This window comes from Colossoma macropomum, unplaced genomic scaffold (assembly GCF_904425465.1).
Source record: "Colossoma macropomum unplaced genomic scaffold, Colossoma_macropomum, whole genome shotgun sequence".
NCBI classification, from domain to species: Eukaryota; Metazoa; Chordata; class Actinopteri; order Characiformes; family Serrasalmidae; genus Colossoma; species Colossoma macropomum.
Window position 1 is genome coordinate 15,041,297 of NW_023494789.1, and position 16,189 is coordinate 15,057,485.

Here is a 16,189-nt window from a genome sequence, read left to right on the forward strand (position 1 = left end):
CAGGTACAAACAGAATCAATCTGCTCCACGATTTTGGCTGCAGCTGGAAAAACACTCACTCTACCAAGAAATTAGATTTAAAGTTATTTGAAAGTTAAGTCCTTTTCTTTCATTCTTTCAAGCTTGGCACAAAATCAGTGAAGCCATTCAGCACAATTACAGAGGAAATGGGTGTCTAAAATGAAAGAACGTAGCACATATATCAGACAAACCCACTGCACTCAGAGAAAGCTATATTGTGACAGACGATCACTGATTCAGAGCATTGAATAAACACCTGCCAGTTACGTAATGCAAGTTCAAAATATCAAAATATCATCAGGCTACAGTTTGAAAAGAGTAGAATATGGGTCATTTCATATCATTATTTATCTATATTAAAAGATTAAGAGGTAGATTTGCTAACGTTTTGTGATGATTCAAACCCTACTTTGGTGTTAAAAAGTGGCTGCAGCGATTTACTAAAATATGTGCAAAGGCCCTTTAGCATCCACAATAAGTTTTAAGAGATCACTACATATCATCACTGTCCAAAAAAACAAGTATCTCAATTTTTTTAACGTTTATTTTTCTTCATAATTTGAGCACAGCAGGTACCCTTAACATTGTGTGAACATTTCATGATGAATAGATCAATAGTATTGCTGCAAAACTGCTTAGAATAACATCTCTTTACATTCACTTATCTCAGAACATTTTGCCTTCTCCTGTAAAGCTGCCATTTTGAAGATGCAATGATATGCATTTACGTGATGATATGAATTTAAAGTTTCCCTTTCAAAGCACAAAACACTGTGATGGTAATGAACCACCTATTCTGATTTACCAAGGCTGACAGTAAATAGTGACTGTGTGCTGGTTAACGCATGTCTTAGCTTGTCTTACTTTTGGCACTAACATAGCTGCCACTGTTTGTCCTCAGGGAGAAAAGAGAGAGTCTTTTATTTGTTTTGGATAAAAAAAAAAATATTTGTGAAGGCCTGCCGTGTCACATTATCATGTCACATTTTTTAAACTGCTATTCCTTAATACTTTGGGTATATTTAACAACATTTATCACAGTGTCTTAAAAGTATGTTCTGCCTAAATAATGGTGCGACAGGTTTCTTTTCCAAATTATTGATAAAAGCATGTACTGAAACCTTTGGCTGTGCAATCGCTGCATTACTAAAGCTACTGGTTACGTTCTTACTTCGTGAACATTGTGGCTTCTGTTGCAGAATTGTTGCAGTCTTTGATGCACTACATGTAGCTAAGAGGTTACCATGGTCACCAGTTCAGAATCATACATTTCCCGAACAATGATATGCTCAGTGAAATTAAACAGAGATTTTATAGTATTGCACCAAACACACTCAGCATGGAACTCAAGTTCAGTTTATCCCTCCAGTTGAAAATAAACATGTTTTGAAACAGAAAGCCAAATTAATTTCTCACTTTTCTGATATATTACATCAAAATAATGTCTTGTTTTCTCAAAATAATGACTTCTTATGTCAAAATAATTGCATACTTTCTCAAAGAACAATAACTTGTTTTTAGGACTTATTTACCAAACTCAAGGATTAAGTCATTATTTTGAACTAATGGGTTACAACTGGAATCCGAAAAAATGAAAAAAACCTGCTACAAGCTTTCACACAAAAAGCACATGAGCCAAACAGGGGTTTATATTGTGCAGTTTATATGTTAATAATGAAGTTGTGCCTGTGTTCATTTGCATGGAAGTTTTTTGTAGATAACCTGCTAAGCCCGCCAACTGCACCAGCAGAGTAGACTGTGAATAATTAAAGCCTATTTTATTAAATCTGCCTCTAAAAGTGGTCGTAGGTGCTGTCTGAAATGTTTGTATGGATGTGAAAGAAGTTATTTCATTACCATTATTTTGATTTGAGCTAACTGTCTTTAAAACTGTTGAATGTTCCTGGGTCAGAAAATGCATGCTTGGTTTTGGGGACTAAAAAACACCATTGCTCTTATCCATCTAAGTTGCATAAAATCAATTCTGATTGTAAAATGAGCACACCCAAATTCCACCAACAGCTTTCTGAGTCAAATGCAAATGCCTTACCAAAACTATTATCAACATTATCTGTAATACCAACAATAAGAATAAGAATAGAAAATAACAATTACACTTATAATTTTTGCACAGAGCAATCCAGTAAAATTTGGATGTAAATGGCTGTAATTTATATGTACATTGATATAAACAAATATACCACATTCCATTTAAAGACACACTATATGTCCAAAAGTATGTTTCAGTGACACCCTTTGCTAGCAAGTGTATAAAATCAAGCATGTAGCCATGTAATCTCCACCAATACTGATAGCAGAATGAGTTGAACTGTAGAGTTCAGTGACTTTAAATGTGGCATTTTCAAAGGATGCCACCTTTGTCACAAGCCAGTTAGTGAAATTTCTTCCCTGCTAGACTGCCCTGGTCAACTGTAAGTGCTGTTATCGTGAAATGGCAGACACTGAGTGGGGCTACCAAGTGCTGAAGCATGTAGCATGTAAAAGCTGCCTGTCCTCTGTTCACGCACTACAGAGTTACAAACTCCAGGAGCAATATCAGCACAAGAACTGTGCATTGGGAGCCTCATGAAATGGGTTTCCATGGCAAGCAGCTGCACATAAGCCTAAGATCACTACGCTCAACGACAAGCATCATCCGGGTTGGTGTAAAGCACTCTGCTACTGGACTACGGAGCAGTGGAAACGTGTCCTCTGAGGTGATGAGTCATGCTTCACTATCGGGCAGTCTGGTGGACAAATATAGGTTTGGCAGATGCCAGGACAACATTACTTACCGGAATGTATAAAGTTTGGTGGAGAAGAGATAAGAGTCCGGGGCTGTTTTTCAGGTTTTGGGATGGGCCCATTAGTTTCAGTGAAGGGTAATGTTAATGTTACAGCATACAATGACATTTTAGACAATTATACGCATCGAACTTTGTGCATTGCTGTGCCCGTGCGTGCAAAGTGAGGATGAACTGGAACTTCAATTGTGAGCCAGGCCATCTCATCCACCTGAGATGAGTTCCTGACCTCACAAATGCTTTATTTTAATTGAACTGACTCCAATAGAGACCATCCAAAGTCTTGTGGTAAGCCTTACCAGAGCAGTGGAGAATGTTACAGCTGCAAAGAGGGGACCAATTTCATACTAATGTCCATGGTTTTGAAAAAAGTACATCAAACAAGGTCATGTGGTCAGGTGTCCACAAACTTTTGCTCATATAGTGTATTACACTGTGCTTTTGTTTGATACTACTGACACTGCCCAAAAAATAATAAATACAAAACAAAACACAAAAATTTAATCTAACATACCTAAAAGATATTTTGTTTAATCCACAATTTATTCTTTCCAGTCGCTGTAATTTAAGCACGATAAAGTTTGGAAAGTAGGGAAGCAGCGCACTTACTGCTCAACCTCAAACTCCGTCTTTGAGCACAGCCATTGGCTCACGAGCCACTACATGCTGACATTTTATTGGCTCCCTATCAAGACATCTGCATGAATTAGGGCATGTTTAACGTAAATTATATGCAAAGGTAGGCAGCTTGATTTTACGCACTGAAGCTGAGTGGTTGTTTGCACTAAGATCTCATTTGTTTCCACATTGTAAAAAAGTTTCAGTGAATCAGATGCAGAATGTTTTTAACATTCATTAAAGGCAGTCAAAATTGTGATCTTTTTCACGCAGCTTTAATGAATAATGGCCAATGTGCTCTGAATGATGTAGAATTTTGCTACGTAGTGTACAATTATCCAAATGCAATGAATAATTTAGAACCTTAACATGTCCATCTGTGTTAAGAATGATATGTTAACGATAAATATTTTGCTATAAATGCTATAGATATTGACAATACAGGTCTTCACTGGCACACTAAATGCAAATAAAAGACAGCAACAGAGAACGGATCTCTTTACTTATCAGGATTAAGAGTGGTGAAAAACAATCAATGCTTAGATTCTGATTCTCTCTAGAAAGATTCTGCATCGAGGCATGAAACATAATCTGACGTTTAAGTTTATGCCTCATTGTTTTACTTACTAAATAAAAATGTTTTTACTGGAAAATGTCAACAGCGATTCAAAAATAAAAAACTATAGGCACACCACACACACTATATTTCACACACAGATGCAAAGTAAAAAAAACAAAAATAAAAAACAGAAATGTAGTTCATTTTTTGGTTTAAACTTAAAAATGGCAAAGATGTAAGCCTGTAGGCGTAACAACTGTGGGCTACATTCAAAATTGAGCAATGCTAGTCCTGAAGATGGACAAAAATTCATAGTGTTGGCTGCAGAAATAACAAATCGAAATGTATATAGAATTGTTTTATCATCACATCTGGGCAACCTACATTGTAATGAAATTTAATCATGAGGTGCTAAGAGATTCACAGCTCAAAAACGGGGGCCCATATACAGAGCCAGTCTTACACTTGTCACTGGCAGAGCTTCTAAGAGTTTGTGAGTGTTTTCTCTGAGTGCATTATGGATTTGTTTGACATCTACTTATCCTGTACACATTCAGATAAGGCTGATGTGCATGTGTGTCGCTCAGTCTGTATAAGTGTGTACATACGACATCTCTTGGCAGCTTCTACACAAAGGTCCTCAGCTGTGTGGCAATCTTTAAAATACTCGAGCTGGTTGGTGTCGGGCAGGTAAAAGTGAATCTCCAGGCCTCTCATGACAGCGGGCACTGTCGGCTCAGCCTTCTTCTGCTTCTTCATCTTCCCACACAGTTGCCTGCCCAGCTCCATGACTCCTAGCTTTGGCATCCAGACACTGCAACAAAGAGAGAGAGAGAGAGAGAGAGTGAGAGTGAGCACAGCATTTTACAGATGCATCCATGAGTCATGAGGCCTGGAGCTGATGATGCTAGAGGCCTGAGGCCTTACAGGCCCATGAGTGATGATAATGTATATTTAATAAGGCTTAAATTATGAGAGCTATTTGATCCACTTTCTTTAAGCAATAAATAACGGCCTTTTCCACAATGTATATAACGCATGTGACATGTTTAAAGGTTTCTAAGGAAAAGAAAGAATGTGTTCTTAGGGATTTATAGGCCCAAATAATGGGATCAATATTAATTGTCTTTAAAACATGAATTGATTGTACCATCATTAATAGCACTGTGCTAAATAATCTTGTACAACAATTTGGAGCATAGCCAGTTGGCATTTTTTCTCAGGGATGGTAGACATACCCACATGCCAGTTACAGACTAGCAACAGAGGAAAAACCTGAAAACAGCACAAACCAGTCAGTAAACTGGCAATTAGGGCTCATTGCTATTGTTGGCTAAATTCATCAAATGATGCATCTACAGGTTTCTAAAAACTAAGCATACAATGAAAAGCACTACAAAAGCAGCTGATTTGTTTTAGAGGTATACGATTGGAGTCGGCTGAGATCAGAATCAACCAATTTTAGCTCTAAAACTTGCAATCAGTCAATTTATAATTTTTATTTTGGCTGATCTATGCTGTAGTTCTATTACATAATCAATGTAAGCAAGATTGGCCTGCTGAAGAGCAAATGCTGTTATTTATATTTCAACTCTCCATAATAAAATTCACTGGAAATTAGAATATGCCATAAAAATTCATCATCAGTGCACCTTGTTTATATGATAGTCTAAAAAAAAAAACAAAGAGCACTTCTCTGCACACCAATGGCAGCAAAACACAGCAAAATATTGTGTTTACATAAAAAATATTTTGCAACTGCTGCGAACTGCTAGCTTACATCTGCAACTATGTTAATCTAGTCTTTAAACTTCCTTCTTATTCAACAGTGTTTTAAAACTTGGAAGTTGCCGTTACTGCATATGTTGTTTTGTTGAAAGTGGGAATACAAACATTCAGCTATAAATAATGTGATGTTGACTGGAGTTGTCTGATACAGACGTTTATCTGGTTATTTATTTAATAAAACAGCCAAAAACTGAGAGGTGCAATTTATGTTAGAAACCCAAAGCAGCTGAAATGAATTAACTGCATTGCAGGCTTAAATGCATGCAAATGTACATTATTTGTCACAGAAGACATTGAAATATATGATGTGCATTTAGAAAGGAAAATTATTAAAAAAAAACACACACACAAACGTATATGTTCTAAATATGCCTCAAGAAACATATAGCGTGACATACAGCTGTATGCAAAAGTTTAGGCACTCTGGCCAAATCACATAATTTGTCAATTTCTGTAAACATGAGGCAAACACAGCCTCTGCAGCCGAGTGCTTTAAAACCTTATTGAAACGATCCAAGAATTCTTCTTTAAGGTTCAAAATGAGCCTTTTTATTTAATTAAAGCACTTTACTTAAGATGAACATCTAAAGGAAGGATATCATTCTCAAACTACTCAAACATTCTACACCTAGGACGAACTACACAGCTAACAACATCATATCACACAACGTGACTGTGTACTATTTCAGGATAGATTTGTTACAGGATTGGACTCATTCTTTTATTTTCCCCCTTCAATTACCAATACAGCATTTTCTGCTGACACTAACCTGATACCAATTATACCACCTAGTACGAGATCAGAGCCATCTCTAATTGCAGCCAATAAGCCATGTCCTTTAAAAGTGTCCTTTGAAATGCACTTACTGTTCCAAATTAAAACTGATGGTGGAAAAACACACCTCACTTTGCAAACACATTTGCATTTGTTCTTTGCATGACCAGTGATTCTCTATTCATGTAGCCTTCAACAGCAGGTTAACAGTGAACAGTCATGACACACAAGAGACTGCTGACAAGTGAGGGACTGATTATGTATGCCTCGATAAATGCTTTATGTATGCAGCGTAATCCCCATAGGCTCCTTATGTCTGAAAGGGCATCATTACAAATAATGTTACTTGTATTGCAACTCTAGATAATATAAGTCACTGGAAATTAGAATATGCAACAAAAGTTCATCATCACCATCATCATCATCACCAGCAGCAGCAGCAGCAGCAGCATCAAGAACATAAGAAAGTGGCAAAATGACCATATGAGAAGCATCATAACATAGAAAACAGATAATAAACACAAAAAAGACATGATCTGCAGTTCTGTGTATGACAATGGACATGTAATAAAACTCAAGAAGGTGTGGGAAAACCTCCAAACATACATGAATCAAGAACACTCACTAGACTCTTTCTACATCAAATTTGTTTGTGGTAAAATTGTACAATCCAATGTTTGATAAGCGTTATCAATATTAGCATTTTTAATACTCATACACAGAAGGTTGTAATATGCAAATAAGCAATCTGACAAATTACATTTATATACAGTGTGAATATCCTGATTAATCTCAGACATTCTCAAACGTTATCATAATGTTTTGCCTGTATCACGCAGTCTTAATATGCGCAAGTTCACCAACTCACAGAAAAAATCAGCCTACATGTACTTGTTGACATTAATTCTGCTTTTTTATGGAACGTTTTGAAACCTTTATGCCTTATAGATTACTTAGACATACTGGGTACCACAACTGCCATTCTCATACTCTACAAGCCCTCTTGTTCAGTGTTGCACATTTTAACCCTTAGAATCTGCAGTTATAACATGTTTTTGACAATAAAAAACGGTAGACTTTTTAATGATTTTTTTTCCTCACTTGCAGCTCAAACAAGCTAAGAAATTGTTTTGAAAGTGCAGATTCTAAACTTTCAATCAATATATTTAAGTTTGTAAGTACAGTAAAAAAAAATGGTTCATGAGTTTACTGAGTCAAGATTTTGAACACAAAAAAATCAACACAATTTCTTTCTTCATTTTATTCATTTTCAACCAAGTCACATTAATTCAAAACACTTGATTTAAGTGTAGAAGAGCAGATATTTTATTTTGGGTTGAATTTGATTGAAGTTGTTGTTGTATATACAGTTGTGTTCCACAGAAACAAAAGCATCTTTTACATTTTTGCAATTTTAACACTGTGACAAACGGAAAAAAGTACAAACTACAGACTCTACATATAATCAATCAGGTAACTAATTATGTAAAGGAGTATGTAACTATGTAATTACACAAAACATTTATGTCACTGAAAGTTATGTTAATGACACACTGACAGTCTTTGGCTACATCTGCAAAAAGAAACAAAACGTTCTTTACTCCTTTTCCTGACAACTATGGGCATGATATTCCGCTGGAGTCCACAGTCTTCTTGAGTACCATTTATGTCACCATTGTTCTACAAAGCCTCATTTCCTGTCTGTGTCGAAACACAGCCCCGCCGCGATCATCTTTTCAGTGTTCTCAACCTCTAACTGTTCTTTTGGTTGACAAGTGGTACCCGAGTGATTCACACGTCTGCATGTACGTCAAGCAAACTTAAAGGTCATCCTGTTTGCAAGGTCTTAATAATGATGATTAAACTCCTTCAAATATTGATTCATTTTTCAGATTTTGCAGTGGTTCATGGCCCTGAAAGCAATTCATCATATCCAGAGCTGTTAAATGATGTCACTCATCACTTACTGGTTTGTTTGTTTAATTTCTTATGAAGGGTTACTGCCTTTTTTGCATGGAAGACCTGACCAAACGCACGTACATGACACACTATATAATCCAAATAGCCAAAAGACCCAATCCAGAGGGTGAGAGCTTATCTTATCAGGTTATTACAATATAATAAGACTTTCTTTTAAATAAATAACAGTATTAAAAATATTACCTATTCTAAAGGATGAGAACAGGCTTAGTTTGAACACTGCCTTTGATACACCAATTTTCAGTGTACACACTGGCTACAATCTTTCTAAAACAATTTTTTATCAAGCAGGCTGATAATCAATGAACCTAGTTGAAAGGGTAATATTTACTCTCCTGCCAGAATACAGTTACCATGTTAGCTTTCTGAAATGACTAAGCGCTTAGAAGCGTGCCACCCTCTGCTGCCTTAGAGCGGACCTCTTCAGGTCCTTTCTTAAACCTTCTCCATCATCTATTTCTCTGTAATCAAGGTGAAAAATTCAAAAAGAAAAGTATAATGTCTGATCATCTGATTATTTTGTTTGCAGTGAAAACCTCAATTTTTAAACATGTATTTCACTTCAACACTTTACTTTTGGAAATTATTATTATTTTTTATGTAATATTATTAGCTAATAAATTGGGCATGAGGACAAAACACTTAGATACCTAAAATGAAGGTGTGCCATTCATATAAACAATTAAATACTTCTAAGTGAATCTAACACAAAAAAAAAATGATGACATACGTCAGTCTATGTCGGAAAAGGAAGAACAGTGTCTGCTAGCTAAAGTCCACTGACAGGGATAAACAGACTGTCATTTGAAATCCAGTGTCAACCAAAGTCAACAATTAAAGCCATTTAACGCGTTTTAATGAGCTCAAACATTTTAACACAAAGGAAAAAATGGTTTCTCCCCCATACATCTGTGTGGTGTTTTCAGAGGTCAGAGGAACACTGTGTTCACATTCTCTGCTCCTCAGCATGTTCTCATTAAAGAATGGTCCAGTTTGGCAATAAAAAGTCTTTTTAAAGCTCTAACACAGCATAAAGCTGCTCTCAAAACAAAACAGTCCATATTAACTGACTGGTGATGACCAGTGGATTTTCCTCACTTTATTCCGCCTCATTCATAACATTAAAGCGCAGAAGTGAAAAAAACGTTAACTCTTTATTAAAACAATTACTTAATTAAAGCAATTAATAGCCATTTGTTAGAGCCCTGAGTTTAGTGACATGGTAAAACAAATCAATCTGTATTTTTTAGGACAAGCTGAAGGGCTTTCCAACTCCAAGTTACCAGCAAAACTCGGTGCGAATTCATTTCAAAACAAAAAGTAACCCAGCTAGCAGGCTAAAAGTAAGCAGCAAGAAGCCCATACGAAAGTGAGTTAAAACAACGTGGCTAAGATATCTCGTAATTCGTAATACTCGACACTCAGTCGAAAAAGAAAAAAATATAATGTATTTACAAACCTTCAGCTGCAGTGGAGGACCGAAAACCAGTCAACTAGGTTAGCTAAGCTAGGTTAAACTGGCTACCACTGGATTTGTCATCAGGCTAACGTTAGGTTAGCTAGCGAGCTTTAAGTCTGCCCAACAGCTTGAAAGTCAGAAATTCTGCTGGGTGGCCAAACAAGATCAAATCTGCCATCCTCACGACTGATAAAGCATCCGCCTTCACAACAACAGATTTACAGCCAGAGTCCCGATCTATCTTAGTCAAGCGGGGCGAAAGAAAGAGAGCGAAAGCGTTTCTTCTTCTTACCTCGCAAGGCAAGCTGAGTTACTTCCGTTGGTTTTCGATCATCACAGACGTTTGGAGTAAAAAACTCCTCCGAGCGCTTTACTTTGTATCAACACGATGTTAATTTCGCTCCAAAGCAGCGTTTGTAGTTACCTAATATGTCTGTATGTTTTCCAATGTGAATGTTTTCATATCCGAGCTCGCCTTACAGAGACATAACGTTAGCTACAGGCTCGAAGTTCATAATCTAGCTATAGCTAACCTTCCTGTCAAGCGTCTAAAGATTCCCGAAAATAGGGGGCTCTAGAGGCCCGGCGCCTAATGGCTGCTCGGCCTGTCAATCAACTGTGGCGCCAATCGTGTCAACCCTCAGGCGGGGACCGCAGAGCTGTAGTCTCGCTCGTTTTAAAGAGCCTTGATAGCGAAAAGAAGCGTTCTGCGTGGTCACGAATGGATGGTAGTCGTAGCTTCTATTTTCTGTTTTCAAATCGGGAAGGGCAATAAACTGGTCTAATCGCCTCTATTTTAATCCGATCAATCTGTTGACAAGTGACACGGCCAGTATAGCTCAAGGAAAGGCTTGTTTCAAATATAATTCTGTTATAACTGGTCGACCAAAGGCTTAAGATAAGTTAATCATGGTTTTAGCTTTATAACAATATAATGACGATGTAGTTGATTCTTTTTTACCTATTATTAGTCACCGTTTTGTCTCATAAGAATGTAATGACAATGGCGTTGATTTTACCTATTACTAGCCGTTTAGTCTCATATAATGTTTAACCTGTTAGACCTTGGTCTTTGTAACAGTCTTGAAAGATGGTTCTTTAGTAAAGGGAATGGTTCTGTTTAGAACCGTTCCATGCTTAAATGGATGAAGAATACGTTGTATATCCCTTTAATGTCCTCACCAAGCAATGGATTTTTCTTTTTTTTTTTTGGATTTTTTTATTGTTTGTTTTTTTCATTTTTTGACCCCACAGTTTTTAAAATATTTGTCTACCAAACTGTCAAGATGACACTTTGTGGCAAAATCAAAACATATATAGTGACTCAAAATGTTCTCTACCAAATGGGTGAGCAAAACATTAATGAGATATAGTTCCATACAGAACCTTACTGAAAATGGTTCTGTGTAGCACCAAAAGGGTTCTGATGTCAAGCCTGTAACAATAACACTTTTTATTGCTATAAAGAACCACATACAACATATTCTCCATCAATCTGAAAAACTATTTCACTTGGTAAAGAACCATTTAAGCATGTAATGGTTCTATATAGAACTAATGGTTCTAAATAGAACCAGTCCCTTTATTAAAGAACCATCTTTTTTAAAAGTGAAGTTAGCAGAATGAACAGGTACTTAAAGTGTCACTTATTTAGTTTGTTGTTATTTATTTAGTTTCTGTCTACATGAACTAGTACCAATTTAAAATATTACTTTAGTTAATATATTTTGCTGTAATTCATCTAGACAGGCTGTGTATTACATTTCAGGTGTATTTTAGGTCCAAGTTCTCCTTCCTTATATTTTTGTCTATCAGATAATAAAACATTCAACTTAGTAAAGAACAAACAGCACTCAACCAAATGTAGTCCTGTAATTAAGTGAGAATTATTGTCATGCATTACCAACATCAAAATGATTGTAGGCTAACTGGAGCAAACCAAAAAGCATTTTCATCCGCCGATTTAATGCTCCAGCACGTCCCAACCAAGCCACTGCAAAGCAAGGCATCTCACGTCCCACTGTGACGGACCAGCACAACGTCGAAGGTCTTTAAGACCAAGAGGTTTAGCCTCCCCTGAAAGGGAGGGACTTCCCGTCCTCACAATCAGACGAGTTGCCAGAAACCGTGGGCTGCAGTTTCACAAGAAGGCTGGTGTGGCAGAGCACTTAGGGACTGTGGCGCAGATCAATAATGTATTGATTTGAACATGTAGAGACTGTAGCTATTCCCATCAAAAGCAGTCCGACATCAGCACTCAGAAACATTGTGGATAGCCTGAGAAAAAAAACATGACTGTAACTGCTGTCTCATATTAGTTCATGTTATATAATCATGTTTCAGCATTACTGTGTTTAGATATTCCTCATTGATTGCAAAGTTTATGTGAGCATGTAATGGATGTTCTATGTCACATAAATGCAGCAGTATACATGTAATGTAATACAATAATGTGCAGTGACACAATAATAACAAAGCTGAAGTCCAAATGGAAACTCCTAACGTTAGATGAGTCACAGGCTAAATATAGGCAGTGAGAGTGTGGAGCAACGCCATGAAGCTCTGTCGAAAACAATATCGTTTGACTTTCACACATGGATTTAGGAACTTAAAAAAACACAGCAGTGGTAAATGAGCCTCTCGATCCTAAAAAAAATGTGTGAACGTCAACAGGAAGACCACAAAATAAGTGGAAATGAGAACAGGAAAAAGAACAAGGGGAAAGAGGAAGTGAATCTTGGATAACTTTGTTTACCAAGTGTTCAAATTAAATTCTTCCATAGTATTGTACAAGATACTATTAAGTCTATGAACAAGAGAACGTGTTTGCTAACTGGATAGGAAAGAGCAGTGAAGCTGGAATGTACAGATGAGTCAGTTTAGGGGATATCTGAGAATGGTGGTGAAAGTAGCAGAAAAGAATACTACGACCTGAGTGTTTACATTACTATCAGCATTGGGGATTTCCACCCACAAAGGCACGAAACATGGATTGGCAGTTTTGATACGCGACAACACAGTTTGCATAACAGCATTTGATAGAAATACATATGCACTATGTCCATTATTCCTATGCAAATGTTAATGTAAATAAAACATATAAAATATGAATAGGAGACAAGTGATAAACGTTATCAACCATATGTTTTATTATAAAAAGACAACTAGAACACAGCAAGAAGTTAACAAAATATATTTAACGTAAATTTAAAGAAACCATTTACATCTCTTAGAAGTAACCAAACTGTAATTTCTAATTTAGTATGAAAAATTTTAACTTTACACAAGAAAGCAACTCAGAAAAGCTCAAACAACATTTTAATGTGTTAAGGAAAAAAGCCTGACTAGAAAAGCAAATTCTACAAATAAAACTATAACTCTACAAGCATAATATGTGCTGATATCGGTAGTTTCTTCATTAGAACATGATGTCAAGATGGCTGCCATCCTTCAGTTATCACAGTACTGTACCTTTAAGATGGACAGCATCAGCACTGTGATAACTGAACCAGGGCAGCCTGTCACATCAAGCAGAGCCAAGACACTGGACTTCCCGTCCGTCCACTCTTTCAGATTGCTTACCTTCAGACGAGTTGTAAACGTCAGGAGAAATCAATCTTGAGGAGAAGAATAATTTAACTTGTGAAATATTTATAGCAACTATTTATAGCATGTCAAAAAAAGAAAGAAAAGGAAAAAGCAACAACGTAATGTTAGGACTCTAGACTTACTGCACTAATTTAAAGTAGAAAGTAGAATATTTAAATACTCAAAAAGAAAATGTTGTCAAGTAAAAACACTGCCACACTACAGTATAGTCAGAAAAAATAGCAATTTAATCTGCTACGTCAACAAGCTGCCATAACTACATAACTAGAATTGTAACCTGTATAAGCTTATGTTGGCAATCATCTATAAGCCATAATATCATACATGCCTAATGACAGTCACCACTTAAAATGTGATTAATAACTGATATATATATATATAACAACAAGTTAGGTATTATTTCATTATTTATATTGTTGCTTTCAGGACAATGTATCTTCATTGATGACATTGATGAATGGACCAAGAAAATAAAATTAAATTTTGCTAGATTAACTTACATTAAATATTAAACGTCTATTTTCCTTCTCCAGATAAGTTTTTGGCCTGACAGCAGCATAATGATCATATGGAATTAATGTAACCACAGAAAATACCAAACACTCTGATGACTTCATTACTTACATATAATATAGATCGTATAGCCTATACAGGCTATATATACGTGTGTGTGTGTGTGTGTGTATATGTGTGTATATATATATATATATCAATACATGTGATAATAATGTTTTTTATTGATTGGTTTCTGTACCTCCTTGCACCTCCTTTCAGCCACTCCTTTAGCCTACTCCACACCCAGGCTAATTCCTTAACACTCAAACACCCGAATCCCCCAACAGGCCTCTCAATAATTAATACAAACCATCCTCCTTACGTCAGACTTGTTATTATCCCCCAGACTCCGCCCGCTGTGTGCGACACTTCTCCGGGTGTCCAATGGCGTGTTCCATTCAGTGAGGCTCCGCCCCGTCCTCCCCGCAAATCTCTTCTTGTAAACAACTCGATCAGCTCCGTCGTGTTTGGCCATGGCTGGACGGCGCGAGCGCCTGCCAAAACGAGCTAACATAACATCTGCGCAACGGTCAAACAATGGAAGAAAGACAGAGAAAAAAGAACAAAACATGCTTCCCCAGAGCTTATATCACACATACTTACTGCACATCATGCATTTCGTTCATGTGTCTCATTAAAGTATAGAGTCTTAATACTGAACGACGCAATGACACAGAAATCTCACACCAACAGGTGACAATGATAAAGTGATAGCGACGTTGCGAAAATTAATATTGGTAGCTGTTATAACCTTTAGCCCGTTACGCGACTCCACAGCTACGTTAGTCTACAAGCATGCTGGTATGCCAAGCACTGGCAGCTCAGAGGACTGTAATAAATTATAAATAATACACGCATGCACTTTTAAATGTTATTTTTTGGTATTTGCATGAAGCAGGCAGCACATTTCCAGTGCGATGCAAAGCAAACTAAAAAGAAATACAACTTGCAATAAAAAAAAGTGCTGGAAAAATAAAGGCGCTCTCTTTCCTGCATGTTGTGAGGTGAGCGCTCCCATTTCGTACAGTGCAATGTGTGCTAACGCCCAGCAGCAGCACACACACCCCTCTCACGTCCAAAACAAACACACCACGTATCTATAGAACAAACGTTTAACACACCATATCAGCCTTCCGGCTGGATAGACCTTATATTTTCCAAAATGCAGACTCACTCACCTGCGTTTTTCCACCTTTCCAGCTCGTGTTTACGTGAATATATTTTAATGACGCAGCAAGCCCACAGCGAGCAACGTGACTGTCGCCATTTTTGTGTTGTTATTGAAATCTTCAAACCATGTGACAAAAATAAAATAACACGCTTCCGGCTCCTCGCGCTGAAAAAGTGCATCCCAGCGGCGTTGGTGAAGAAGAATAACTCGTTGTCTTGTAACAAAGCGGGGAAAAAATCATCACCTGATAAATGTTGTGAGCAGGAGCCCCATCCATTAGGCTCTGACGCCACCGTAAGGCTCCTGAGAAGTCCATTTACTCGCATGGCAAATGAGCGGCGTGCTCGACGTGTGTGCTGTGTCACTCGAACAGAAAGAAAACGTGGAGGCACTGGAAGCTCAAAGCTATCTGGAAGACTGTTTTGTGTCCGGACTGCTCTGTCAACAAGTGAGTGCGCCTCGTCTGCAGTCAGAAATACGGTCACCTGCAGGTCCATGGAGAAATGACGACTTGTCACCTGACGAGACATTCCCAATAAACTCTCTCACCATTTGACAACTTTCTCTCTCACTCGCAGGTCGGCAGGGTGGCCTGAAAACACACTGGAGTAAATAAAAGTCATAAAAGTCTTGTTACTTCAGTCAAATAATAGCTTTGGAAATAAGTACCAAAACAATTTGTGCAACAGTTTAAAAAAAGTGCAGCAGAACTTTTTAGTCCATCAGACTCTGTGAGCCTAAGAACGTAGGGTTTTTTTTAGGAGTTTTTCTCTCTTTTTGTGAAACCTTCAGTCTAAATGTTAAAGCTCTGAGAGAAAGCTGTAAGCAGCAGCAAAGCAGTCCAGAAGAT

The 16,189-nt window shown here is 37.2% G+C and overlaps 2 protein-coding genes across 6 annotated transcripts in view; both read right to left on the reverse strand.

Moving 5' to 3' along the window:
- jak1 (Janus kinase 1) overlaps positions 1 to 12,019 on the reverse strand; it is a 59,728-nt gene extending 47,709 nt beyond the window's left edge. Inside the window, exons 1-2 of one of the 3 annotated variants that reach the window (XM_036570232.1) lie at positions 11,908 to 12,019; positions 4,611 to 4,816 (exon numbers count right to left, since the gene is read on the reverse strand). In XM_036570232.1, the coding sequence (XP_036426125.1) occupies positions 4,611 to 4,809 (199 nt within the window). In that variant the 5' untranslated portion in view covers positions 4,810 to 4,816; positions 11,908 to 12,019. Of the gene's footprint in view, positions 1 to 4,610; positions 4,817 to 10,004; positions 10,251 to 10,296; positions 10,571 to 11,907 lie in introns of those variants that run through there. The other 2 variants (XM_036570231.1, XM_036570233.1) reach the window with 2 other exon arrangements.
- Positions 12,020 to 12,175: 156 nt separating this feature from the next.
- On the reverse strand, positions 12,176 to 15,857 carry LOC118807978. 3 transcript variants are annotated; one of them, XM_036570236.1, is made up of 3 exons: positions 15,347 to 15,857; positions 14,491 to 14,687; positions 12,176 to 12,281 (listed from the first exon to the last, which is right to left on the reverse strand). In XM_036570236.1, exons 1-3 carry the CDS (start codon positions 15,834 to 15,836, stop codon positions 12,255 to 12,257), a joined length of 714 nt encoding a protein of 237 aa, XP_036426129.1. In that variant the 5' UTR covers positions 15,837 to 15,857; the 3' UTR covers positions 12,176 to 12,254. The 3 variants fall into 3 exon arrangements, with proteins under 3 accessions (XP_036426129.1, XP_036426132.1, XP_036426128.1); XM_036570239.1 differs by lacking the exon at positions 12,176 to 12,281 and adding an exon at positions 13,132 to 13,621; XM_036570235.1 differs by lacking the exon at positions 12,176 to 12,281 and having other exon boundaries at positions 13,986 to 14,687.
- Positions 15,858 to 16,189: the final 332 nt, after the last annotated feature.

Coding starts and splice junctions, on each gene's coding strand:
- LOC118807978 (XM_036570235.1), bottom strand. CDS start 15,836: ATGGACCTGCAGGTGACCGTATTTCTGACTGCAGACGAGGCGCACTCA. Junction 14,688..15,346: donor GGAAAGGTGGAAAAACGCAG/GTGAGTGAGTCT, acceptor ACCGTTGCGCAG/ATGTTATGTTAGCTCGTTTT.